This window comes from Rhinatrema bivittatum, chromosome 5 (genome assembly GCF_901001135.1).
Source record: "Rhinatrema bivittatum chromosome 5, aRhiBiv1.1, whole genome shotgun sequence".
Classification (NCBI taxonomy): domain Eukaryota; kingdom Metazoa; phylum Chordata; class Amphibia; order Gymnophiona; family Rhinatrematidae; genus Rhinatrema; species Rhinatrema bivittatum.
Window position 1 is genome coordinate 211,544,659 of NC_042619.1, and position 27,744 is coordinate 211,572,402.

Sequence of the window (27,744 nt, forward strand, 5' to 3'; positions counted from 1 at the left end):
TACGCCGAACCAATGGCCTCCTTGAGCCAACGGGCGATCGTCGTGCGGGACGCTGCGGCCCCTTTCTTTGGACCAGAGAACAAAACAAACAGATGGTCAGTTACCCGAAACGGATTAGTAACCTCCAGGTAGCGAAGGAGGGATCTCCGCATATCAAGCTTCCTCAGTTCCCTCGATTTTGGATCAGAGGACTCCCCGACCGCAAACGCGGGCAGCTCAACTGACTGATTTAAGTGAAAAGACGACACCACTTTAGGCAGAAAGGAAGGGACCGTCCGCAAGGAAACTCCTGAATCGGAAATACGCAAGAACGGTTCCCTACAGGACAAGGCCTGCAATTCCGAAACACGCCGTGCCGAGGCAATTGCCACCAGGAATACCGTCTTCAACGTGAGGTCCTTAGTAGTTGCGCGCTTCAAGGGCTCAAACGGAGCCGAGCCTAAGGCGGAGAGAACCCAGTTGAGGTTCCAAGACGGACAGGGGGGACGCAATGGAGGACGGAGATGTTTGGCCCCCCTGAAGAAAACGGGAGATATCCGGGTGAAGAGCCAGGGAGGTTCCCTGGACCTTACCTCGCAAACAACCAAGCGCCGCCCCCTGGACCCGTAGAGAACTGCACGCCAAGCCTTTGGCCAGACCGGCCTGGAGAAACGCCAGAATATCGGATACAGAAGCGGAAGTGGGATCCACCCCACGCTTCACGCACCATTCCTCAAAGACCACCCAGATACGGACATAAGCCAGGGACGTAGACTGCTTCCTGGACCTCAGCAGCGTGGCTATCACCGCATCTGAGTAACCTTTTCTCTTCAACCGATTCCTCTCAAAAGCCATGCCGCGAGACAGAAGTGATCCGCATCCTCCAAACAGACGGGGCCCTGATGGAGGAGCCCCGCGAACCCCTGGAGACGAAGGGGAGCCGCCACCGACAACTGGATGAGGTCTGCGAACCACAGACGGCGCGGCCACTCCGGTGCCACCATGATCACGTTGGACGGGTGCAATTCTATGCACCGCAGAATCTTGCCGATCATCGGCCACGGGGGAAACACGGACAGCAGCACATCCGTCGGCCAAGGAAGCACCAACGCGTCGACGCCTTCTACTCCCCTTTCTCGACGCCGACTGTAAAATCGTGGGGCCTTCGCGTTGTGCCACGTGGCCATCAGATCCATGTGGGGCATTCCCCACTTCTTGCAAATGAGGAGGAACGCTTCGTCCGCCAGCTCCCACTCCCCGGGATCCAGGCGATGACAGCTGAGAAAATCCGCCTGGACGTTGTCGATTCCGGCAATGTGAGATGCTGCAACATTGCTGAGATGTTGTTCCGACCAGGCCATCAAGAGCTGCGCCTCCTCCGCCACAGTGGACTTCTCGTCCCGCCTTGGCGATTGATGTAGGCCACGGTGGTTGCGTTGTCCGACAACACTCGGATCGCCGTTCCTCGCACCAGCGGTAGGAAGGCTTGCAGTGCCAGACGGACCGCTCTGGTCTCTAGGCGGTTGATAGACCACTGGGCTTGCGACGCTGACCATAGGCCTTGAACCGACTTTCCTAGGCAAACCGTTCCCCAACCGGAGAGACTGGCATCCGTGGTCACCACCGTCCAATTGGGCACCAGAAGGGACACTCCACAGGTCAGATGACTGGAATCTAGCCACCAGAGCAGGCTGGATCTCGCCTGGTCCGCAAGCGGAAGCGGTAGGTGGAACTCCTCCGAAACCGGCTTCCAGTGGGATAGTAAGGATGACTGCAATGGCTGCAGATGAGCGAACGCCCAGGGAACCAACGCGAGCGTTGAAGCCATAGAACCCAGAACCATCAGATAATCGCATACCCGCGGGCGGCGGAGAGACAATAACTGCCTCACTTGAGCTTGCAGTTTGCATATCCGTTCGTGAGATAGGAACACCTTGCCCTGTTTCGTGTCGAACACGGCTCCCAGATACTCCAAGGTCTGTGTGGGTGTCAGTTGACTCTTGTTGAAGTTGACTACCCAGCCTAGGGACTGCAAAAGCTGTAGGACCCTGTCCACTGCCAGCCGACACTGATCCTCGGACTTCGCCCAAATCAACCAATCGTCCAGGTAAGGATGAACTAGGAGGCCTTCCCGGCGTAGCTGTGCCGCCACCACTACCATTACTTTCGTGAATGTACGGGGAGCCGTCGCGAGACCAAACGGGAGCGCCCGAAACTGGTAATGCCGCCCCAGGATGCAGAACCTTAGGAATCGCTGGAACGACGGCTGAATGCCCACGTGAAGATACGCTTCCGTGAGATCTAGGGAGGCCAGGAATTCGCCTGGACGCACCGAGACGATCACGGAACGAATCGTCTCCATTTTGAAGTGAGGAACGCGAAGGCATCTGTTTACCCCTTTGAGATCCAGGATTGGTCGTGACGTGCCGTCTTTCTTTGGAACGATGAAGTAAATGGAGTAACGTCCCTTGCCGTGCTGAGTGACAGGGACGGGGGAAATGGCTCCCAAGCTTTCCAAGCATCAGATGGTTTCTAGCACCGCCGCCTTCTTCTCGGGGGCCTTGCAGGGCGAGACAAGGAACTTGTCCGCTGGGATGCGAGCAAAATCTAATGCGTAGCCGTGTCTTATCACATTGAGGACCCACTGGTCCGACGTCACGCTGGCCCATTCCTCAAAAAATAACGTTAACCGCGCCCTGACATTTGGAACGACGTGCTGAGGCTGCGGCGAGGGATGGGCCGACCGCATTTCATTGCAAAGCCTTAGACCCCGGGCCCGCCGGGGCTCCTCCTTGTCTACCGAAACGTTTCCCCCGAAAGGACTGCTGCCACTGAGGGGCTCGGGAGGAAGAAGACCTATACGAGGGACCGGTAGAACGTGGAGGATGCGACTTCCTGGGACCGCAAAAACGGGACCTAGCAGTAAACGAGGACCGCGCCCTGGACCTGTCCTCAGGCAGTTTAAAAGCCCTGTTCTCCCCCAGAGAAATCATTAAATCATCCAACTCCTTGCCAAACAACAATTTCCCTTTGAACGGCAGCGCCCCGAGGTGAGCCTTGGACGAACCATCTGCCGCCCAGTTGCACAGCCACAGAAGACGACGCGCCGAGACAGCCGCCACCATGTATCTAGCCGACGTACGCAACAGATCGTGGAGAGCATCCGCCCCATACGCTATTGCCGCCTCCAACCTATCAGCCTCAGATGCCTCTTCCGCTGACAGACCCGCATTCGCCTGAAGGACCTGGGCCCAGCGCAGGCTAGCCCGCATAGCAAAGTTAGTGCATATGGCGGCCCGCACCCCCAGGGCGGACACCTCAAAAATCTTCTTAAGCTGCACTTCCAGCTTCCTGTCCTGTATGTCCCTGGGAGCCGTCGCTCCCGTAACCGGGATGGTAGACCTCTTTGTCACCGCGGAGACTGCTGAATCCACTTTCGGGAGTCTGAGAAGCTCCAGCGCGTCCTCAGGTAGCGGGTAAAGCTTGTCCATGGCCTTGCTGACCTTCAATCCCAACTCCGGAGTATCCCATTCTCGGAACAAAATATCCGTCGACGAAAAGTGAAACGGAAAAGCCACTGCCGGTCCCGTGAGATCTAAGAGGACTGGATCCATGTTGGCCTCTTGTCGGACCACCACCGGCGGGGCCTCAATTCCCAGCTCCTGAAGAATGGCCGGAATTAATGGGGACAGTTCCTCCCTGCGAAATAGGCGGACCACCTTGGGATCATCTCCATCCACGGACTGTGCCCCTTTGCCCGCTCCGGGCTGGGTGGAACCGTCCGCTGCCGCCTCCTCGACCCCCATCAGGGGCTCCTTGGCGGAATCCGTGTCAGCTACGGAGGACAACTCTGTATCGGACTCCTGTGGGACGCCACGTGGAGGCCGCTTCCCTCGTGGAAGCTGCTGGGAGGGTCCCGCAACCTCCTTAGCTTTCCTTTTCCTCGGGGCGGGCTTGCAAGACCCCCCCCCCCCCCCAGGGACTCCTCTTCGGCTGCGCTTGTTGCGCTTGCATTTAAGCAGTTTGCGCAACAAAAGCGCAAAGTCCGCCGAAAAGGAACCAGAATCTGAGGAATCGTCCCCGGAACCCTCAGGGGACCCAAGCCCCTCCGGAGTGACCCCCCCCCCCACCGCAGGGCCCCGCTGCGGGGAAAGCGCGGGAGGCAAGGCCGAGTCCCCCGCTGATTCCCGCGCGATTTCGCGGCCGGTGGCCAAAATGGCCGCCACTCCCGCGCTGAGCAGGAAAGGATCGTGAGGCTTCTCAGCTGAGGAACCACTGCGTGGCGGCGATCGCGCGGCTCTGGACCAGGTCCCCCGAGGTGCCCCCGACGATCCCTCTCCTCCCGGGACGCAGGACACGCAGAGGCCTTCCTGCGAAAGGCGCGCGCGCCGAGCCACAGGCCCGACAAGCCGAACCACGCGGCATGCCGGCGAGAGCAGCGAAATCAGAAGAGACGCGACCAAAATTAAAAGAAAAACCAGATCAGCGACCTCCCCCCTGCTAGCGGCGCCCCCCCCCCCCCCGACGAAACCAGAGCGGCGGCGCGAGGTAACAGAGAGCCGGCAAACAACAGAAAACAAACTTTTTTTTTTTTTTTTTTTATACTAACGCTTGCTGCTGTCCACGGTCCTGGAACCCTGGTGCAGTAGGGGTGAGTGAACCGGGCTCCCCGGTGTCACCCCTGGCGCTGCTACTAGAAAAGCCGGGTCCTCGACCCTAGCAGCGGCCTCGACCAGGGGGGGATGGTCCCCTCAGAACCTCACAACCCCCCTGGGAGGCAGGGCGGATGGGACTTCACTCACCATTAAAAAATAAAATTTGAAAGAAAAACCTGCACTAGGCTTAGCTAAAACCAAAAACAACCAACCCTGCCTGACTACCAGAATCAGGGCAGGCAGGGGCTGTGACTGCACCTGCACCATCTACTGGAGACAGAGTAAGACTGAGGGGCTGTGACTGGCACAGGATCATATATGGCTCAACCCGACAAGTTTTGCTCTGTCTCCATCTACTGGTGTGGAGTCACAACCCAGGTGTCCTGGACTGATCCTGGTACGTACAGGGAACAACCCTTAACCAATAAGCCTTGATGCTTTTGACTCAACTACAACATCACTGTCCAGTTTGATGGTAATGGGTGGGGTTAGGGTGAAAAAGGAATTGGATTCAGATGACAACCAAAATGGGCTCTGACTTTTATGGTCTGAGGTATTGATATGCAGACATAAGTGAAAAAGCACAGCACTGCTTCTAAGGCCAAGTCCATAAGCAAAACATATCAGCACTGTCTAAATTTTCAAGCAGATTCATCACCCAATAAAAATGAGTTATCATAAGGCTTGGGGAGTACTGCACAGAGAGGCAGCTGCTACCTTTAAAAGATACATGGGGGTAGCCTGCATGGCATGGCAAATGCTATTATAAGAAGCTTGCTGAGCAGACTGGATGGACCATTTGGTCATTTTCTGCCGTCATTACTATATGTTCCAACCAGTGTGGCAATACAGAAGCTGTGTGCAGGAAGGATTAAAGTTATGAGTGGCTGCACACTTGCGCAGCTTAGAGGGAATATTAGTGCATAGGCTCCAATATGAATCTGCAATATACTCAATGTCTTATTTATAAATTACTAATAAACAGATAATTTTTAAAATCTTATGGTCACCTGAAAATAAGCATGATTCGGCCCTTTGTTTTGAAGAATGGCTGTCTTCCAGGTGGTTAAACCAAAAGGAGTTTGATTAAAGAGGATCCTTTCTTCTATGAACTGGATATTGGTGACGCCAAGCTAAGAATGATTACAAAAAAAAGGAGGAAAGTAATATCAATCAGCAGAAATATATCAGTAAAAATATGATACAGCTGCTTGGTTTTTCTTGGTCTGATAGTAGCATGGGTGTGAGGGTAGATGATCAGAAGTGTCTGCATGTATGGGCCAATCAACTTTTGCTTAGTAAATAACTCACTGGTTCAAATCACAGCCAGAAACAAAGCAAAAGATTTAGCACTAACCGTTATTATCAGGTGCTGTAGGTCAAAGCTACAAGAAAGAATTAAATTTCCCCTTTAACAATAAAAGACAAAATATAAAAATAAGTATTAAAATGAAACAAAAAAGAGCCACACAAAAATTAATATATTTCCACCATTATAGTTTACTCTTGAAGTGAGCCCACATGAACCTCAATTTAAGGGCCCTAGGTACTTAGAAGGCAATAGTCCAAGCCACTGACTCAGGTAATGAGCTGGTCTGAGAACAACCCTCCAGAGAGCAGCTACAAAGAACATTCAGGGTTCAAATCTCAGGAATTCTCAACCAGATAAGAAAAGGGCTTTCTTTTGGGTGTGTTTAGCTCCGGGGAGTAAAGTATATACGCAGAATGGCATTGCCAAATCTGTGAATGTCTTTATTACCCCTTTCTTCCACCCGCAGAAAAAGAAGAAGCATAGTCTATGGGGGTCTTTTGTGCCCATGTGCTTATATGAGTGAATTCTCAAAGAAAAACTATACAGGTAGTTTTCCTTGAAAATTGTCCAATGGGTCCTTAGATACTTAACGTTGCAGCTATGTGGGCTACTGAAAATTTCTCTCTTACAGTACAATTTTCAAAGCGTTTTACTCCATTAATCAGATGTCTGAAAGTTGCTTGCCCTCGATTCAGCTAAAACGTTGCGCGTTCTTCCACAACGTATGGAATTTTAACCATATTAGAGGGGGAGTTCCTAGGGGCTTGTTTAGATTGGGGAGAAAAAGTAGGTACAAGGGGAAACTTTCAGAACAATGCAGATTGCTGCACAGTCCATGGGTACTTCTGAAAGGAACAGGATCTGCATGCTTCTCTGAAAACTGCCAAGGGAAACGATACCCACAGACATCTGTACCTGCTTTTTCTGCAAATCCTTTTTCCCTGAAAACCAAAATGCATAATTTTGAAAATGCAAAAACTATTAATGTTCTTCAAGGTACAAAAAAAAGTTGTCTGCTCTTCCCGTTACTGTTCAACCTGGTTATAGAACTATTAGTGGTTGCAATATGCCACTCCCCTGTTATTAAAGGCAGAAGGATCCAGGGCAAAGAGCACAAACTTTCCTTGTTTGCAGATGATGTGTTCATTATTTTGGCTGATCCTGTCAAATCTGGACTGGAACAAATAGATGTTTTGGGTAAATATGGTGTAGTGTCCAGCTATATGCTTAACTATGTTAAATCGAAGATCTTTCCACGTGCCTGTTGTGGCTGTATATTTGGTTGGCAGATGTGTGGTCTAAGTCTCGTCTGGGGAAGTTGCCTTTCAAAGGGAAGCTCCTTTTCAGGCAGGATTTGAAAAAGTTGGTGAAACATTACGGTGACTCTAAATCCCTTAAGCTTCCTGAAGATAAACCCAGAAGTTCCCAGAAAGGGCTCCCCAGTACTCCAAAGCTTAGAGATATATGGAGTTATTGGCCAGGAAGGTTGACAATTGCCGATTAATTTAATTTAGTTTAGTTTAGTTTTGATTGATCACAAATCTTACATGAGTAAGTCAAAGCAATTTACAATAAAAGTTTTACATAGCTAACAAATAGTAAAATACAATAAGCAATATAATAAATAAAATAATGCAAATTAATAAAAACACAGAAAATTAAAACAAAAAGAAAAACAATAAATAGATACAAGTTTATGCTATACAATTTAACACAAAGCAAAATAAAATCGTAATAGTACAAATGGAAAATAAAATGGCTGCTTCAGTCCCATTTTCACCTAACGTGGTGCTTTGCTTTGGACCTGGACTGCCTGTTCGCTTGTCCTACCCATCCATCTCTGCTCAGTGGGAGTTCCTCTCACTCCCAGCTGACCAATTTCTGGGAGTGCTGAACATATCTAAGGACCACAAACGCCAGCTCATTATCACCTCAGCAGTTGCAGATTGGGGTCCAACCCTGAATTCCTCCTATCCGGGTATCTTCTATTCACGGTACTCTCCTTCCGGGGAGCATTACTACCTGAACCAAGCCTTTGGTTCTTCACACTGGCCTCCTGCACATGGAAGAGATCTCTTTCCTTATACTGGAGAAATCCATGCATCCCATCATCTTGGGCTTACCCTGGCTACAGAAACATTCCCCAGTTATACAATGGGATACTCTTCAGATCGCATCTTGGGGCCCATCTTGTTTTGACTCCTGCCTGACGAATATTCCTCGTCCCAGTGTGCCTCTCTTGACCACACCCATGGCACTCCCGCCACAGTACCAAGACCATGAAGATGTCTTCTCTAAGGAGAAAGATGAACTTCTCCCGGAACACCGGCCCTTTGACTGTGCCATAAGGGTGGGGCCATATAAAAGGCTATCTCTAAAGAAGAGTTAGCTCTCGCTTTGAGCCAGACTGCAGCATAAACAAAACTCTGGTCCCAAATGGAGCAGACGCCTGTTCAAAACCAGTGAATATACTTTTTCCTCTGACAACGGCGCAGGGACGCTGGAACGTGGTGGAATATTTGTGGTCCATCAATTGCAGAAAGATGAGGTCTATCAGAAGAGGCTTATTGAAATTTCTACCGTTAGTGCAGGGAAAGGCGGTGAGAGTGTTTTTTGACAAAGTTGCAGCAGTAGCTTACATAAACCAACACGGGGGGGACCAGAAATGTGGCAATGTAAGTGGAAGTGCGGCTATTTTTCCGGTGTGTGAAGAGTCATCTCTTTGTGATTTCAGCAGCGCTCATTGCTAGAGTGGAGAATGTTCAGGTGGATATTTTGAGCAAACACACCTGGGATCCCAGAGAATGCAAAATGTCAGAAGTAGCATTTGCCTTAATTCATTCTACGTGGAGAGTACCTCAGATGGACTTCATGCCATTGAAACAGAATACTAAGAGCCCACATTTTTTCAGCCAAACAGATTCAAGACCAGCAGGACTAGACACTCTAGCTCAGGTACAGCCCCAGGGGAATCTGCTTTATGCATGTCCTCCCTGGCCATTGATAGGGTATGTAGTTCAAAGGCATTTATATTTTTTTTTATATTCTGTTTTTCACACTTCTTTCAGTGCTTCAAAGTAGATTACATTCAGGTACTGTAGGTATTTCCCTAGCCTCAGAGGGCTTACACTCTAAGTTTGCACCTAAGGCAATGGAGGGTAAAGTGACTTGCCTAAGATCACAAGGAGAAGCAGTGGGATTTGATCTCTCGTCTTCTGGTTTGTAGCCCATTGCTCTAACCACTAGGCTACTCCTCCACTCCATTGAGAGCTGATAGTCCTTGTGGATCCAGAGTAGCCCAGGAGATCATAGTTGAGAACGTGGTATCATTCAGGCTTCAGGTGCCCTTTAAGTTCGATCATGTACAGGAGTTGTAGGAGCAGCAGGTTTTATTTTGTCTCACAGTCTGGCTTTGGGGCTCATGGTCTGGCTTTTGAGAGGAGAAAGTTAAAGAGTAAGGATTACACTGAGAAAGTGGTTTCCATGTTGTTTCAGACTCAGAAACGTTCAACGTCCTTGGCTTAAGTCAGGTTTTGTAAAGTATTTTAGATTTGATGTAAGGAAGTGGGGATATTCCCATTGCAGGTGTTGAAATCTCTCAAAGTGCATATGTCGGTGTTGTCTTGCTGCAGGGGTAAGATTCGGAGGAGTTTCTTGGTGGCTCATCCAGAAGTGATTCGGTTCCTGAGAGGTTTTATACAGTTGTGGCCTCTGCTTAGGAAGTTGGTTCCCAGTTGGAATCTCAGTCTGGTTTTGAAAGCCTTGGGAGTGGTTCCATTAGAACTTCTTAAGCAGGCATCACAGAAGGATCTCACATTACTGACAGGGAGGTCCATATTCAGTCACAATCCTGATAGCAAAGAGAACTGGATAAATTTATCCGGCGAACTCTGGAGGTATATTCAATAGTGTAGCCACACTACTGAATATAGTCAGCTATCTTAAAGTTAGCTAGATAATTTTATCCAGTTAACTTTAGGGCAGCTCTATGGCATGACCAGAGTTAGCTGGAGAAGTTATCTGGCTAAATCTGAATATTGAAGTTAGCCAGATAACTTATCCAGCTAATTCAACTCCTCCCAGTAACGCCCCCGGAATGCCCTAACTTATCTGGCTAAATTCTAATCAGCTAACTTATTATGCAACTAGAATTTAGCCCAATAAGTACCCAAATATTCATTTAGTTAGATAACTTCTGAGTTATCTGGCTAAATGCTTTTGAACATGGACTTCAATGTTTCTAATAGCGATTTGTTCAGATAGGCATGTTTCAGAAATGCAGGCCTTATCCTGCAGCATTCCCTTTTCAAAATTACTATGGAAGGGGTCTCAATTTGCACAGTACCTTCTTTCTTACAAAAGGTGGTCTCTACTTTTCATTTGGAGCAGTCAGTGTAATTTCCAGTCTTTAGAAGATCAGGATCTGGGAGTGGGTCTGCAGAGCTCCACATTCTCGATGTCCATACAACAAGTTTACGTTATTTGAAGGTGACAAACAATTTTTTCTTTTCAGATCATTTATTTATGCTGTTTAACTGGCACAAGAAAGTAGCTTTAGAAGCCTTTTGATCTATTGCTAGATGGAATAATTAGAAAGTACTACTTACCTGATAATTTCCTTTTCTCTAGTAAAGACAGGTTAAATCACAACTAGTGGGTTATGAACCTCTACCAGCAGATAGAGATAGAGCAAAGCTGACGTCATGGTATATATACCTCTGCACTGACATCAGTCTCCAGTATTCTCTGCAAAAGCCAACTGTGGACAAACTAACAACACTTGATTCTAACTTTTAATAGACAATGAATCAACTACTCAGTCAACAGAAAACATTGTGTTCAGACAAAGAAGGTAACATCACTAATCTAGGGACTAAAACCAATACTTACCAGTTACCCCCAGATATGCAGACACTCAGGAGGACCACAGAACCGCAAATTGGCAGCCAGGGGTGGGAAGGTGGATTAACCTGTCTTCACTAGAGAAAAGGATATTATCAAGTAAGTAGTAATTTCTCATTTCTCAGCATTCAGACAGGTTAATCCACGAACAGCGGGATGTTCCAAAGCTACTCCCGAACAGGGCAGGAGGCTGCCCGTGGTCCAACCAACATCATATTCACAGAGGCTGCGTCCTCCTGGGCCTGCACATCCAGGCAGTAATACTTGGAAAAAAGTGTGTAAGGAAGAGCACTTCGCAACTTGGCAAAACTTGATTGGAGTCAACAATTGAAGCTCTGCCCATGACACTGTCTGAGTTCTAGTGGAATGAGCTCTAACCTGTCTAGGCAACAGCTACTCAGCATCACCTTACACAGCCGTGATAACCTCTTTGACCGCCTGATTGTTCTCCACGGTGGAGGTAAACAGGGTGAGTCGGTGTTGAGGACTATATTAGCCTGTTGGGTTAGTCTTCCTGAGAGGTTTAATAACCTACAATACTGCATCAGATGCTTCTTGACTTCCAAGGTCTGCAACAAACAATATTCATCCACATCTCTCTCCCTTTCCAGCATTGGCAGGGAAATAGATTGGTTCAAATGAAAATTTGAGGCCACTTTTGGCAAAAAAAAGATGGAACAATCGGAAGCTGGACCACCCCCAGAGTCACCCACTGGAACGGTTCCAGGCAAGAAAAAGCCCACAACCTGGACCCGACACATGGAACAATTCACCACTAGAAACACCAAGAATTTAACCTCAAGGAGAGGCTACACAGTGGCTGAAAAGAGGAAATTTGCCAAAATTCTAGAACCACATTAAGACTTGATGAGGGAGCCAGCAACCGCAAAGAAGGAGAAGAAGTCTTACTCCCTACAAAACTGAGTCACATCCGGATGGCTCGATAAGGGTCCACCATCACCTGACCCTTGAAAACAGGCAAGAGCTGTCACCTGAACCTTCAGAAATTTAAGGGCCAAGCTCTTAAGTGACCCATCCTGTGAGAATTCCAAAATGAGCGAGATCTTAACCGAATGAGGAAGTATGCCTCGTTCCTCACACCAAGCCCCAAACACTCTCCAAAACCAAACATAATCTAAAGAGGGGGGAGAACTTTTGTGATGAAACAAGAAGGAAATCAGAGCAGAGGAAATTCCACACTTCAGCAACCAAGCCCTTTCAAAGACCATACCAAAAGACAAAATTGAGACAGACCTACACAAAGAATAGGTCCCTGTTGTAGCAGGTCCCTGTGGACTAGTAACCGGAAAGGAGAGTCCACCAGGAGCCTCCACACATCTGCATACCTCAGCCTCCCAGGCCAATCTGGAATGACCAGAAGCACCAGTCCTTCCAAATCACTCTGCCCAACCTAGGCAGGGGAAAAAGTATACAGAAGCTTGTCTTCCAACCACTTCTGCTCGAGAGCGTCGTAGTTCAATGACTGCGACTGAAAAAGGGGAGGAACCTTTGCATTGAGAGATGTTGCCAGCAAGTTTATAAGCTGTAGGCCCCAGTGGCCCACAATGAGCTGAAATGCTTCATCTGACAATTCTCATTCTCCTGGATCAAAAATCTGTCTGTTGAAAAAAATCGGCTCTTACATTGTCTTTTCTCGCAATGTGGGAGGTGGAGATTTCCTGAAGATGTATTTCCACCCATTCCAAGAGCTGGACTATTTCCTGCAACACTTGCTGGCTCTTGGTGCCTTCCTGGCAATTGATGTAAGCCACTGTCATCGCAGTGTCTGACATTACTCAGAACACTTGACCCTGCCAGCAGTCAATGAACTGCAAGCATGCCATCTGAATGGCACATGTTTCCAGATGACTGATGCTCCTGAAAGACTTCTCTGCAGTCCAGTGCCCCTGTGCCATCAACTCCTGACAGTGAGCTTCCCAGCCCTGGAGGCTCATTAATTGTGAGTACCAATCAGTCTGGTGTTCGGAGGGAAATGACCTTCCTTAGATGATCCAGTTTCAACCACCACTGTATTTGGATGCTAATCTTCACCAGTAACTGAAACCATATCGAGAAGTCCTGAGACTGTGGACTCCTTGTGTAAGCAGTGTGCGCAGAAGAGAACGCATATGTGCCCTTGCTCATTGAACCTGTAAGTAAGACCATACCGCTGGGCGAATTGCTTCTATCAATAGCCGAACCTGCGCAATCCATTTCTGAATGCGGCCCTCCGGCAGGAGCACCCTGCCTTACTTCATGTTGAAACGAACTCCAAGATACTCCAGCATCTGAAACGGCTGTTACTTGCTTTTGGCCAAGTTCATCACCTAACCTAGAAATTGCAGCAAGGAAACTACCTTGCATGAGGCCTGAAGACTCTCTCCATGCCCTTAGCCCAAATTATCCAAATGTCTAGGTACGGGTGGAACAGAATACCATTCTGTCTTGACACTGTCACTACCACCACCAGGACCTTGGAGAAGGTCCTGGGCACGGTGGCCAAACTGAAAGGTAGTGCTTGAAAACTGATAATGTCGCCCCAAAACATCAAACCGCTGTGCCAGCAAAATGGCAATATGTAGATTCACCTCTGACAAATCCAGAGATGTAAGAAACTCCCCCAACTTTACAGCCATTATCACCGAGCGAAGGTTTCCAAGCGTAAACGAGCCACTTGCAATGACTACTGACTCCCTTTAGGACTAGAATGGGGTGAAAGGAAACCTCCTTCTTGGGTACAATGAAATAAATGGAATAATGGCCAGTACTTTCTTGTGACTTAAGAACTGGAAACATAGCCCACTAGCTCAGGGGCCTCAATAATGTAACCTCCACTGCCAGCTTCATTTCTGGAGAGTCGCAGGGCAATGCCATGAATTTGTTGCAAGGACACAGAGCTCCAGAGCATGGCTGTCCCTTATCACCTCTAGAACCCACTAGTCTGATGTGATCTTGACCCACCTCTGATAAGAGGAGAGAGGTGAACCCCCTATCTCCAGTTCTAGGAGGTGGGTCAGCACACCTTCACTGAAGAGGTTGGAATGCATCGCCACCAAAGCCTATGCCCCTCTGGCTACCTGGGCCGAAAGGACTGAGACCTACACAGAGGTTGAGCCCTCTGAGAAGTCGCTTCTCTGTAGTGTCGAAAGCATCTAAAACCCCTGGCATGGCCCCTCGTGCCAAAAGAGCACGGCACCTGTTTTTATTCCTCTGGCAACAAAGAACTTGGGACTCACCCCACCTATTGGTCATTTACTCCAACCTACTCCCAGAACAACAGTGATCCTTTAAAGGCAATTTCATAAGATTAGACTTTAAAATTGTAGCCGCCAACTAAATCTCAGCCACAGCTGATGCATGGCCACTTAACACCGAAGCCACCCCTCTGGCAGAGGGACGAACCAAGGTACAGTCCACATCTGCTAAATAGACAGCAGCCGGTTCCATCAGTGCCCTGGTATTCAAACTAGTCTCATCAACTTCCTGAGATAAAAGCAAACAAGTGAGAGCCACCAGGGAGCAGCAAGAGGCTAACTGTAATTCATTGCCATTGCCTCAAGGCCTGCATAAGGATAGCCTGAACTCTCCTATCCTGCGCATTCTCCAATGCTGTTCCCTCTTCTGCAGGAAGGTTGTCCACTTGGAGAATGCACACACTAGCACATCCACTTTCAGAAAACACAACGGCTCTCTCTCGCTGTCGGATCCAAGGGACACAGCCCTACCAAGGCTCATTCCCCTTTAAAATTAGTTTCCGGTGCGCCCCATTCAAGGCCAATCAAGATACGAAAATAGGATTCTTCTTTGACTCAGACATGGAACCAATACCTGGTACTCCCAGCATCATCAGTGTCTGGGAGATCAAAGCCAGCAACCCATCTATATGACTCCAAACCCGGAGGATTTCTCTATCCTCCAGGAAGTAAGGATCACCCTCATCATCTGAGCCAGCGAGGTCCCCATCAGTGGAACTTGCAGCAGGCCAGGGCATACTCCGACACTTATCCACAGCACCAGACCTGTGAAATTCCGCAGCATACAATCCTGAATTTCCAGGTTTGGCCGGTTCTGCCAAACATTAGAAGGGACTGCAGCCCTTCAAAAAATTCCACCCAAGAAAAAAGGCGAAAGGATCCATACCAAAACCAGGGGGCATTGGAAAGATGCCCACTGAAAAGTCCTCCCCTGCTGAATTCCAGTTAGGGGAGCCTCAAAACCAGGTGAAATTTATGACAGATCCCCCTCCGGTCCCATTCCTGCATCTTGCTGGGAAGGGCCGAGCTCAGTCAAATCTGCAGGAGATAACTCTCCCTGAGCCTCCAGGCAGTGCTGACAAGATTAGAGGGGTCACTCTGCTGTAATACCTGAATATGGCAAGCAGTGCAAATCGCAAGGTGCTTAGGATTCTTTGATAACGGCGCCATGGATAAGATGTCTACTAGCAGCACACTTAAAAAGCATCTGACAAATTGTGTGTCCAACTGTGCATCCTGAACAAGGCAAGCCCGGACAGCATGCCCAAAAAACAGGACACCCAAAATTAGGGCGCCCAAGTATGGGAGGCCTATATTTAAGATAGGACATCCCATAAGCGCATACTTTCTCATGATGAAGAGCTTAGGTACTAGGATCCAAGGAATGCAAAAACTACAGATGCCCAAAATTTGGACGCCCAATCCACACGGTCCAGATGGATGCTCAACTTGTGCAAATCGAAGGTCACTGTTTCGCAGCAGACTTGCATAAGAGATGCACGAATGCCACCACAGCCTACTACGCGGCATCTCAGAGAAGCCTGAGAGCAGGGCCTAGCCAAAAGGCCGCTCAACCCACCAAAACTGTTGTGACTCCCCAAACCCCTCACAGAGGCAGAAACAAATGTCTTGCCGAGGCTTGGAGACCACAACAGAAGAGGGTGAGAAGAATCCCTAAAATTATCCCTTTCTCTTATGTATGTATTATTTTATTATTTTTTTGCATCCCCTTACCTGAGTTTAGCTTGTCCCAGCCAAGTACAGAGTCAGTCTCCGGCTGCGGGGGAAGAGGGCTAATGCCTTCACCCCTGCGCTTGGCTTCCTGCACCTGCTAGCCTCTCAGCTGATTCTCTCCTGGTAGCTAAATCCACACCAGAAAACCAGTTACCAGACCGAGGTTCTCAACTGAGGGTGGGATCATGAGATATCAGATATCACCTCAGGAGACCTCGACTGAGGGAGGGACCACAAGGTATCACCTCAGGAGAAGTGGTGCATGATTAATCTCCTTCTTTTCTCCTTCTCTCCCTGTCTTTTTTTTTTAAACAAGCAATCCCCAGTAGTGAGATGCATATCCACCATTTGCTGGAGACAGAGAATACTGGCGGGCTGATGTCAGTGCAGGTATATATATATATCATGATGTTAGCTTTGCTCTATCTCCATCTGCTGTCTGAATGCTGAGAAAAGAAGCCATTTGAGTATATTTGCAGAGGTCTGGTAATTCCTGAAGGTGTCCGGGCTCACTCCACTAAAGCTCAGATGACATCTTGGGCAGTGTTAGTTTGCATCACTGCAAGAAATTTATAAGGCTGTTACTTGGTCTTCGATGCAATTCCTTTTCCAGGCATTGTCTAGATGGACAGACTTGGGGGTGCAGTCTCTTTTGGGGACAGTGTGTTGAGAGCAGGACCTTCAGGGTCCCTCCCAGGTTAGGGATGGCTTGGGTATATCTGGCCTGGTCTGATAAGGATAATACCTGCTAATTTTCTTTCCTTGAGTCTTATCGGAACAGTCCAGAGTCCCACCCAATGTCCTGCTCTTCTATGTATTTAAGGTCCAAAAAACAAACCGGAAACCAATCCAATACTCTTATTTTGGTCATTACTTCTGTATATTTATTCAGTCTATTTTGTTTATAATACTGTCTGAGTTTTTGGACCACTTTGATGTAAGGGCTCAGCTATTTAAAAGATTCACCAAAAGTTACAGTTTAGTTTTCCTGGTTTACCCCTGCTCATGGGGGGGGTTCAGTTCCTTATAAGGCTGTTCCAGCAAAGCTTTCATTCTCTGTTTCCATCTGCTGCTAGGGGAGAAAAACCCATGCGTCTGGACTGGTCTGGTAGGACTCAAGGACAAAAAATGTATAAGTAATAAACCTAATATTACCCTTTCCCCCAAGTCATCTCATGCCACTCCACATTTGCGGGTATGGTATACATTATATCCTCAGTTATATTTAGACTAGTAGTTTATAATAAGGAAGAATTTCCTTAAAATAAATGTTATCATAAAGAAAATTTTTCCTAGGATACAGAAAAAAAAAACAGATGGAAAAAATAACCAGGTTGGTAGATTGTAAAACTACCTGTGCGATGCATCTGAGCTTCAGAATATTGCCATTCTGCACACACAGACTGAATGCCCCTTCCTCGGGAGAGCTGAATCCTGGATGCCACACCACTTCACAGTCCAAGTCTTTGAATGCTTCCACAGTGCCTACCAGAAAGATTACGTGGAAAACAACAGATATGGCTTTATGTTGTTTCAGTAGAAAATACAAGTTACCTAATATGTATATTCATCTTTTTAAAACACAAGTACAATTTTATTAAACCAGTCCTAACCAGCTGGGGTTAGGGGCATTATAAAGGCCTCACTCTCTGTCATGGGGGCCAAGGTAAGGACAGAAACATTCTACAATATGAGTACCATTGGCCACCAAATGCAACATGTGAAAGGGAGAGAAAAGGGTGAATAAGCAGGCAACTAGATAGTTTATGGCTATAGAATTCCTATGTTATGCACAGAACATCTGCCCTCTAATCCAGCTCTGCACAATGAGCAGATCTACTAGGCTCCAATCCTTGCATTGATATGTAAGGCAAAGACAGACAAGGCAGAAGGACGCATTTAATGGAGAAAGGGAAGCAGGAGTATTTGTGTAGAAGGAAGAGGTTACTGTGACATGATTCTGTAGCAAATAGCAGATTTGCTTACCTGTAACAGGTGTTCTCACAGGACAGCAGGATGTTAGTCCTCACACATGGGTGACATAATCAGGATGGAGCCCAATCACGGAACACTTTTGTCAAAGTTTCCAGAACTTTGACTGGTACCTGCTGGGCATACCCAGCATAGTATCAACCCTGCAGCCAGCAGGGGTCCTCCTTCAGTCTCGCCTTATAGTAAAAGTACATGCGAAAAATAAAATAATAAATCGTAAGCAAACCCAACTCCGCAGGGTGGCGGGAGGGTTTCGTGAGGACTAACATCCTGCTGTCCTATGAGAACACCTGTTATAGATAAGCAACTACAGGACAAGCTGGATGGTAGTCCTCACATATGGGTGAGTACCAAGCTGAGGATGCCCGAGCAATGCACCAAATGTACCCAAAGACGTGCAACAGGCACAAGAACTGGGGTGGAATTTGGTAGAGGGCATCCTGAACCCTACCAGGTTGGCGGAAGGATGTTGATATTTCAGTTCGCAAATACGTTGCGTAGTACAGACTGGCTGAAGATGGAATCTTGTCTGCCAGCCTTGTCTAAACAATAATGGGCTGCGAAGGTGTGGAGAGAGCTCCATGTAGCAGCCTTACAGATGTCAGCAAGCAGCACCGAGCGTAGGTGCGCTACTGATGTTGCCATGGCCCTGACAGAGTATGCTTTAAGACAGTCTTGAAGCGGAATGCCTGCCTTTTGGTAACAAAAGGAAATACAGTCCGCTAACCAGGAGGAGAGAGTCTGCTTACCCACAGGTTTGCCCAATTTGATGGGATCGAAGGAAACAAACAATTGAGTGCTCTTCCTGTGGGCAGCTGTACGGTCTAGATAAAAAGCTAGAGCACGTTTACAGTCAAGGGTATGCAGAGCCCGTTCTACTGGGTTTGAGTGGGGCCTGGGAAAGAAAGTGGGTAGTATAATGGATTGATTGATATGAAACTCTGATACTACCTTAGGCAAAAATTTAGAGTGAGTGTGGAATACTACCCTATCATGCAGAAGTTTAGTGTAAGGCGGGTAGGTGACTAAGGCCTGTAACTCACTAACTCTGCGAGCCGATGTGATTGCCAACAGAAAAATCACTTTCCTTGTGAGATAGCGGAGATCACAGGATTGGAGAGGCTCAAACGGCGGTTTCATGAGCCTTCCCAAAATCATGTTGAGGTCCCAAAAAGGGGCCGGAGGGCGAAGTGGAGGTTTAAGGTGAAGCAAGCCCTTCAAAAAGCGTGTGACAAGGGGTTGTACTGAAATGGGTACATCCCCCACACCTTTATGGAAGGCAGCTACCGTACTGACATGTACCCTGATAGAAGTTTTGAGGCCTGACTCTGACAGGTGCCAGAGATAGTCCAGAAACTTGGTGTGGGACAAGTGAAGGGATCAATGGACATGGAAGTACACCATCCCGTAAACCTGTCCATTTATAACGATAAGACTGCCTCATGGAAGGCTTTCGTGAAGCTACTAGGACACTGGAAACCAGCTCTGAAAGGTTAAGAGGTTGAAGTATTAACCTTTCAACATCCAGGCAGTCAGGGAGAGGGCCTGGAGGTTGGGGTGACGAAGGCAGCCGTTGTTCTGAATGATCAGAAGCGGGTCCTTCCCTAGAGGAATGTGCTGGTGTATTGATAGGTCGTGGAGAATTGGAAACCAGACCTGGTGTGGCCAATGAGGGTCTATGAGAATCATTAGACCCCTGTCCCTTCTCAACTTCACGAGAGTCTTTGAAATGAAAAGAAGTGGAGGGTATGCATAAAGGAGACCGCTGGCCCACAAGAGGGAGAAAGCATCTCTGGGCTGGCGGTGTTGGCTGTGAGAGAGCAGAAGTTCCCTACTTTGCGGTTGTGAATTGACGCAAAGAGGTCTATGTGAGGGTAACCCCAATGTTGGAATATTGAGTCCACTACAGTGGGGTTGAGGGACTACTCGTGCGGTTGAAAAGTGGGACTCAGCTTGTCCGCCAACACATTGTCCACTCCTGGCAAGTAGGTGGCCCTGAGGTACATCGAGTGGGAAAGGGCCTCCACCCATATCTGTGCAGCTTCCTGACACAGGAAGTAGGAGCCCATTCCCCCTTGCTTGTTGATGTACCACATGGCCACCTGGTTGTTGGTTTGAATCAGGATGACCTGGTCGGAGAGGTGATCCTGAAAAGCCCTGAGAGCATATCTGATTGCACAAAGCTCCAGGAAATTTATCTCATGTTTGGCTTCCTCTGGAGACCAGATGCCCTGAGTTTGCAGGCTTCCTCTGGAGACCAGATGCCCTGAGTTTGCAGGCTTCCAACACGTGCTCCCCAGCCGAGGTTGGAGGCATCTGTTGTCAAGGTTATTTGAGGTTCTGGAATCTGAAATGGGAGGCCTTGTACTAGATTGGATTGGTTTGCCCACCAAGCTAGCAATAGACAGAGCTGTTTGGTGACGCGGATTGTGGAGGACATTGGCTGAGAAGACTGAGTCCACCGAGATCTTAGTGTCTACTGCATTACTCTCATGGTGAGGCGAGCCATGGGAATGACATGCACTGTGGAGGCCATATGACCCAATACTATCGGGAAATGACATGCAGTTGAATGTTGCCGAGACTGCAGTCGAAAGGCCAGAGAAGCGAGAGTGAGAGCTTGATCCTGAGGTAGGAAAGCTTTCACTCTTATAGTGTCCAAATCGGCACCTATGAACGATAGAGTTTGTGAAGGAACTAGTCTGGATTTTTGATAGTTTATGAGAAAACCCAGGGAGATCAGGGAATGCAAAGAGAGGCGAAGGGACGTCAGTGCACCTTGCTGAGAGGGAGCCCTGATCAACCAATCATCCAGATAGAGGTAGACGTGAACACTCTGGCTCCTGAGGTAGGCCGCTACCACCACGAGGCACTTGGTGAAGACATGTGGGGCAGATGCTAGGCCGAAAGGTAACACTCGATATTGGAAGTGTTTTGGGCCTACTAGAAATCGCAGGAATCTGTGATGTGACGCAGTGATTGAAATGTGCATGTAGGTGTCCTGAAGGTCTAGAGAGCAGAGCCAGTCTCCCCTTTGAAGAAGGGGAAGTAGAGAACCCAAGATCACCATCTTGAACTATTCTCTTTGTAGGTATTTGTTCAGAGTGCGAAGATCCAATATTGGGCGCACCCTACCTGACTTTTTTGGTATCAGGAAATACCTGGAATAGAACCCTTGCCCCTGTTCTGAGAGGGGCACTGGTTCTATTGCTCAGAACTGGAGGAGGAGGGAGACCTCCTGCTCCAAGAGTGGTGTATGATCGGATGTTCCCCATGTCAGCCGAGGCGGGGAATCCAGTGAGACAGAGAGAAAGTTGAGGTGGTAACCTTTGGACACTACTGCAAGTACCCACTGATCTGTGGTGACTGTGTGCCATAGGCTGGAGAAGTGGCACAACCGTCCGCCGACCGGAATGGTTGGAAGTGGAAGCTGGGTACTGCTCTCTAGAAAGGAGTCAAAAACCTGCTGCTGGACCTGGTTGAGTGGCTGGCTGTGACTTCTGCCCTCTAGGCTGCCTAGGTTGGCCTTTTTGGTAAGGCTTAGAAGGCCGACCCCTGGACGCTGGGCGATAGTATCTCCTTTGCCAGTAGAATTGTCTCTTAGAATCCCTCTTAAAAGATCTTTTGGATGAAGAAGAGGGATCAGAAGGCAGTAAGGAGAGCTGGCACAGAGTCTCTTGGTGGTCCTTGAGCTGCGCCTCTGCTTCTTGAATCTTTTCACCGAAAAGATTATCCCCCGCACAGGGCAAATCAGCCAATCTGCCTTGTACCTCTGGTCTGAGGTCTGAAGATTTCAGCCAGGCCCATCTCCTTGCACTGATACCGGCTGCCGACACCCTGGAAGCGGTGTCAAAGATGTCATACGCTGATCGTACTTCATGCTTGCCAGCATCTAAGCCCTTTTGTGCTAGGGCATGAAGTTGGTCCTGGAACTGCAGAGGTAAGGCCTCAGCAAAGTCTTGAATCTTCGTGAACAAGGCCCTATTATATTGGGTCATGTAGAGTTGGTAGGATGCAAGGCGAGAGATGAGCATTGATCCATGGAATACCCGTCTTCCAAACACATCCAGGAACTTCTGATCTTTCCCTGGAGGAATGGATGAATGAGGTTTGGAGCGTCTGGCCCTCTTCTGGGCTGACAATACAACCACCGAGTGATGATCCAATTGAGTTCTTTGGAAGCCAGGGGCTGACTGAACTAAGAAGGTGGCATCTGCTTTTCAGTTAACAGGTGCCACCATGCCAGGGTGCTCCCAGTTTCTCTTCAAAAGGTCCAAAAGGATGTCATGAATAGGGATGGACATGGATTTCCTTTGGAGCATCGAGAAATTGTAGAAGCTCTAGTATCTGGTGTCTAGAGTCCTCTTCTGTCTGAAGCTGGAATGGGACTGTCTCAGACATCTCCTTTCCAAAATTAATAAAGGACAGGTCCGCTGGAGAATGCTTCCTTTTATCAGGAGGGGAGGGCTGGGAAGGTAGATCATCAGAATCCTGGGATGAATCGTCGGTCCAAGGATTATAAGGGTCATCACCAGCTCCCAAATGTTCTTCAGAAGGAAGTAACGGGGTTATTCCTGAAGGCCCTGACCTGGGCATTGATGATCCCAAAGAAGTAATCGAAGGCATCGAGGGCATCGATGATGGTATGGCTGGCATCGAGGGAGGCATCGGAGGCACCGATGGAATCGGTGACATCAATGGATGTGTCAGTGGTGGCACTCCCGATGGTGGAATGAAGAGCGGTGTTTCTTCATCTTCCTCCGATGACAAGGGAATTGGCGAGGAAGGAGTCGGGTCCCTCTGTTCCCTCGGATCCACCGGTGGAAAGGCACCGATTAACTTGTCCATTCTAGCCAATAGCAGTGCCAGAGCCATGGGCATCGGATCGGTGACCGGAGGAGAAACCGGTACCACTATCAATAGAAGTTGGAAGCACTGGACTGCTTTGCCGATGGCCTCTTGGATCATCCGATCCAATTCCTCACGGAAACCTGGGGCATGAATGCCCAGTTCTGGAGTGGGAGGTAGCACTGGCATAGCCGGAGGGTCCACCGGTGAAGGTGGAATCACGGATCCCGGCACCTGTCCAGGTGGGGAACGCCTTGGTGATCCAGAGACAGAAGAGGACGAAGCCTTTTCTGTACGGGGCTTCTTTGTCGGAGGCTCAGATGACGTCGATGTCAAGGGTTTACCGGTATCGATGTTTTTCTCGATGTTCCCCCCAGTGTTTTTCCACTGGGGGGAACAGAGGGAGTTGACACCCGTGGAGTCGTCGAGGCTGGTCGGATAGCAGCGGATTCCCAGTGCTGGCACGACGTAGATGGCACTGGTTCAGACGACATCGAAGCTATCGATGGGGGTCAGGGTTTTTGGCCGAAAGAGCAGACCCATCTTATCGAGTTGAACCTTGCGACCTTTTGGTGTCATTTGAGCACATTTGGTGCAAGTAAGGACATCATGGCCAGACCCCAAGCACATCACACAGACTGTGTGAGGGTCAGTGATGGACACTGTTCTAGTGCAGTTGGGGCACGGACGGAAACCTGATGTCATGGCTTCGCCAAAATTTAGTTGCGGTGCGGTCGATGACCGGTAGACCACAAGGGAAAAACAAGACGGGAATCGACCGCAAATGGGTAAAAAACTTACCGTTCGACCCCTGTGGGGTAAAATTTTTTGAAATTTTTTAAACAAAGTTCTGTGAGGAAAATTCCTGTCAGGAAGAGCTCCTTAACCTGCGTGGCTACTGCTGCGCGGAAAAAAGAAGACTGAACATAAGAACATAAGAAAATGCCATACTGGGTCAGACCAAGGGTTCATCAAGCCCAGCATCCTGTTTCCAACAGTGGCCAATCCAGGCCATAAGAACCTGGCAAGTACCCAAAAACTAAGTCTATTCCATGTTACCATTGCTAATGGCAGTGGCTATTCTTTAAGTGAATAGCCACTGCCTGCTGGCTGCAGGGTTGATGCTATACTGGGCATGCCCAGTAGGTGCCAGTCAAAGTTCTGGAAACTTTGACAAAAGTGTTCCGTGATTGGGCTCCATCCTGATGATGTTACCCATATGTGAGGACTACCATCCTGCTTGACCTGTGAGAACATGCCATGATCAGTGCTCCCAGCTCCCATGATTCTGCGGCCATGGAAGAAACTATATAATTGGCCTGTTGTCATATAATTACAACCTGCCACACAGTTAACATGCCTAAAAATCCCCCACATCTCCCAAATCAATCATCTGAAGAAACCTACAGAATGCCTGCTATCTCTATGCTCTTGCTTCAACCTCTCCTCTCACAAGCAGCCTGCAGGGAACAGGAGAGGATGGGGCTGAGACTGAGGTTGGAGCAGACAGATGAGAGGGAAGAAGAGGCATTCTGTTTCCTAATACAGCCCCACCCCTCTTTCGCTCCCTCAGCCCCATTCCTGCCCTGAAGGGAACAGGAGGAGCGGGGTGAAGTTGGTGTGGACAGAGAAAGCAATCAGAATTTTTGATCCCTCAAAGTTCTCTTAAATCAAACCAAAGATGATTTTGATATAATTCCTGAATAAAGTGATTTCACTTCAGGAGAATTCCGCCTTTATACAAAAGGTGTTACGATCCTGCCTGCGAGGAGCGCGGGCAGGCCCTCACCTTCAAGCAGCTAGTCGAGCTGCCGACGCTGCTGCCGCTACCGTGGTCTCTCCGCGGTATCCGGGCTCCTCCCCTGCTGCCTTCTCCTCCGTGCAGCGGGGCCGACCCACCGCGAGCTCTCCCTCGCAGCCGGGAACCCCGCTGTCCTTCCGGGCTCTCCCCGACGTGCCTCTGCCTTCCCGGGGTCCTCAGCCGGCAGGGAGGGCGTCCCTGCCGGTGCCGATGCTGCAGTCCGGGTCCTCGCCCGGCAGGGAGGCCGTCCCTGCCAGTGCCTGCAGCCTACTCAGCCCCTGCAGCCAGCCTTACCTTCTTTCCTGCTCCTGACTTTGCGGCTGGAAGCCGCTCCAGCAGCCTGCCACTTCTCCAGCTTCCAGCACCAGCTCTCCAGCTTCCTTAGGCGCGGGCGCGCGCCTCTCTACTCCTCTTCATGGGTCAGCCAGGTGTGGCCCCTGCTGACCCCTCCCTGGGCGTTGTCTACCTCAGCTCTACTAAAGGGCTCAGCGTTCAGTCCGTCTTTGCCTTCGCAAGGAGTTGGTCACTCCTGAGATCCTCGTTCCAGGAGCTGCCTTGTGTTCCAGCCTTCTGCAAGGTCCAGTGTTCCATGTTCTCTGTCGGAGCTTCTTGTCCAGTGGTTCCAGTCCTGATGTTTCCAGTTGCTCCAGTCCTGATGTTTGCTTGTTTCCGTTCCTGCCTTGAGGTCTGATTACTGATCCGGTATCCATGGTCCAGCCCGGATTATACAAGCCTTGTACCTTGATCCTGAAACTCGCCTGAAAGCTAAGTACCTTGCTCTTGAATCTCCTGAAAGCTAGCACCTTGATCCTGTGTCTTCCAATGTCCTGGTACCTCGCGGCAAGCCACGTCTTGGTCCGAGACCAGCCCTCGGGGCGGGCTGATTAGGGCCATCCGTGATGCAAGCCATGTACCTCATTCCTAAGTCTCTGAGAAGTCCTTGTTCCTGACCCTGTTACCTGCTTTGGCTGCCGGTGTGCAGCAATCCTGCCTTGGCTGCCGGTGTGCAGCAACCAGCTTCTTCCCTGTTGCCTTGATGTCGGTGCCTGATCCAGTTCCTGATCCAGTCCCTAATGTTCTGCCCTTTGTCTTCGTCTGGCTCCTGAGCCTTCTGGCCTGTTGGGCCCTGGAGTGGCCAACAGATGGGATTTGTCCCTGTGCTTTGGAGCTTCCCTTCCTGCCAGGCGACGGGGCTTCGGATGTCAGTATCCCAGCATCGGAGTTCGCTTCGCCTGGATCTCTCCTGCATTCTCCTGTTCTCAGCGTGGTCCGTGACCTGCCCTCCAAGGCAGTGTTGGGGACGCGTGGGACAGGGTGGCCCTTGACTCAGTCCCAGGAGTGGTCTGAGCGGGGTGCCCTGAGGGACAGTGCTCATGTCTTCCTTCAGCCCTTGTTCCTGAGTCTACCCCTGCACCTTCAGTACCTCGCTTCTGAATCTACCTCTGCATCTTCAGTACCTCGCTTCTGAATCTACCTCTGCACCTTCAGTACCTTGCTTCTGAGTCTACGTCAGCACGCCCAGTATCTTGTCTCTGAGTCTTCGTCTGCACTTCCAGTACCTTGCTTCCGAGTCTACGTCAGCACGTCCAGTACCTTGCTTCTGAGTCTACGTCTGCACTCCCAGTACCCTGCTTCTGAGTCTCGTCTGAATCTATGTTCCAGTCTTCGCTGTCCTGGCCTCCCTCCGGCCTGCCACTTCGTGCCGTACCCTGCGGCAGGTCCGAAAGGGCTGGGAACGGTCGGAGGACTGTTCACAAGACCAACATTGCGTTGTTGGGTCTTCCGAAGCGTGCAGGTCCGGAGGAGGGCCTGTCGCCTGGTCATCACTCCAGTCTTGCTTCCGTCCAACCCATGCTCGGGCATGCCACGCCTCCCGCGGCCCTCTTCAGAATCCTCTGGGGTCCAGCCGCGGCCCAAGGACACACATCTCTCAGGAAGTGGGATCGCTCTCCGAGCGCTCCGCAACAGATTGCGAAGGCCATGTGTTCGGCGTCCATGTCCTTGTGATGGGCCTGTGCCAAGTTCTGGATTTTCTCTGCTAAAGAAATTTTTTTTTTTAAAAGGAAAAAACTTCAGTCCCAGTGTTTTCGCTGTATTTACCGACCTGCTGGAGGCGCCAGCTTGCTTGAACTCTTGGTTTCACCTACACCGCTAGAGGCCTAGCTCCTGTTTCTCTAACTGCCTGCTTGAGACTTTTTGATTAGCCTGGGTACACTTGCTGTACGACCTGCAGGAGGCGCCTGCACCCAGGTTCACCACCATCTTCCATGCAGCAGCTTCTGGCTCCTGTGCTGCACAACTATCTTGTCTAGAATTGTTTATTTTTTCCCACCGAGAATGCTTGTTCACCTGCCAGCGGTACCTGCTCCGTAGAGCTTACTCTACTGAAATTCCTGCATATCTCGCTCTCTGAGTTCGCCATCCTACAAGAGATGCCTATTACTCGCCACCTAGTGGTACACCTCTCCAGACGACCTGCAGGAGGCGCCTGCACCCCATCTGTGGTCTTCTATCTAATGGGGCCTGGAATATCTGTCATCTCTTCCAGCTGAACCAGCAGATGTCTTCGCTCTTCCCGCTCAGCCTTTACAATACTTCTGTTAGCACATGCTTGCCTCGCTCTCCACCCCGAGCGTGAGTCCTGCAGCCTCTTCGGGAATCTGCTGCAAGCTTTACCATCCACGCAAAGGTACTGGTCCAAGTATGCCTTTCCAAGTAACCTACTGCCAGCTTGCTCACTAGCCGTCCTGAAGATGTTCATTTCTTCGATCAGCCTAGGACCACTCGAGTGTGAGTGTCAGTTAACCAAGATTTTGCCCAGTCTTAGGGTTCACTCCTGATGGGAGTCACTGAACTTTTGTGCCTTTGATCCTCTGCACTGCTCTGATCCTGATTCTTACCACCAGTTACTTGAGCGACCAGTTCTACTCACCTGTGCATCAGCAGCATGTCTTCACTAAGACTCTGTTCCAATCAAAGAACTTCTGCTTATTTCCCTTGTCAAACTCAATTCCAGCCGTGACTAGCGTCCACCTGCCATCCTGAACTATGCATACCAGTAATTCACACCTGCTCGTGCTATACCTAAAGACTGGTACACCCTCTGCTCACTAACCAGAGGTCTTCACCCAATGACCCTTGTCAGGTGTAATGCCGTCCATGACCCTTGAACTACCTTGGGATGCCTGTCACCATGTTGACTCTTCTACACCCCTACTCACCACTGCTCAAACAGCTACCTTGACTCTTTGCATCCGCTGTGAGTCA

The 27,744-nt window shown here is 49.4% G+C and overlaps 1 protein-coding gene across 1 annotated transcript in view; it reads right to left on the minus strand.

Moving 5' to 3' along the window:
- CFAP47 (cilia and flagella associated protein 47) overlaps window positions 1–27,744 on the minus strand; it is a 1,765,744-nt gene that overhangs the window by 1,498,667 nt on the left and 239,333 nt on the right. Inside the window, exons 16-17 of the mRNA XM_029603108.1 lie at window positions 17,191–17,321; window positions 5,645–5,767 (exon numbers count right to left, since the gene is read on the minus strand). Coding sequence (XP_029458968.1) covers window positions 5,645–5,767; window positions 17,191–17,321 — 254 coding nt within the window. The remainder of the gene's footprint in view (window positions 1–5,644; window positions 5,768–17,190; window positions 17,322–27,744) is intronic.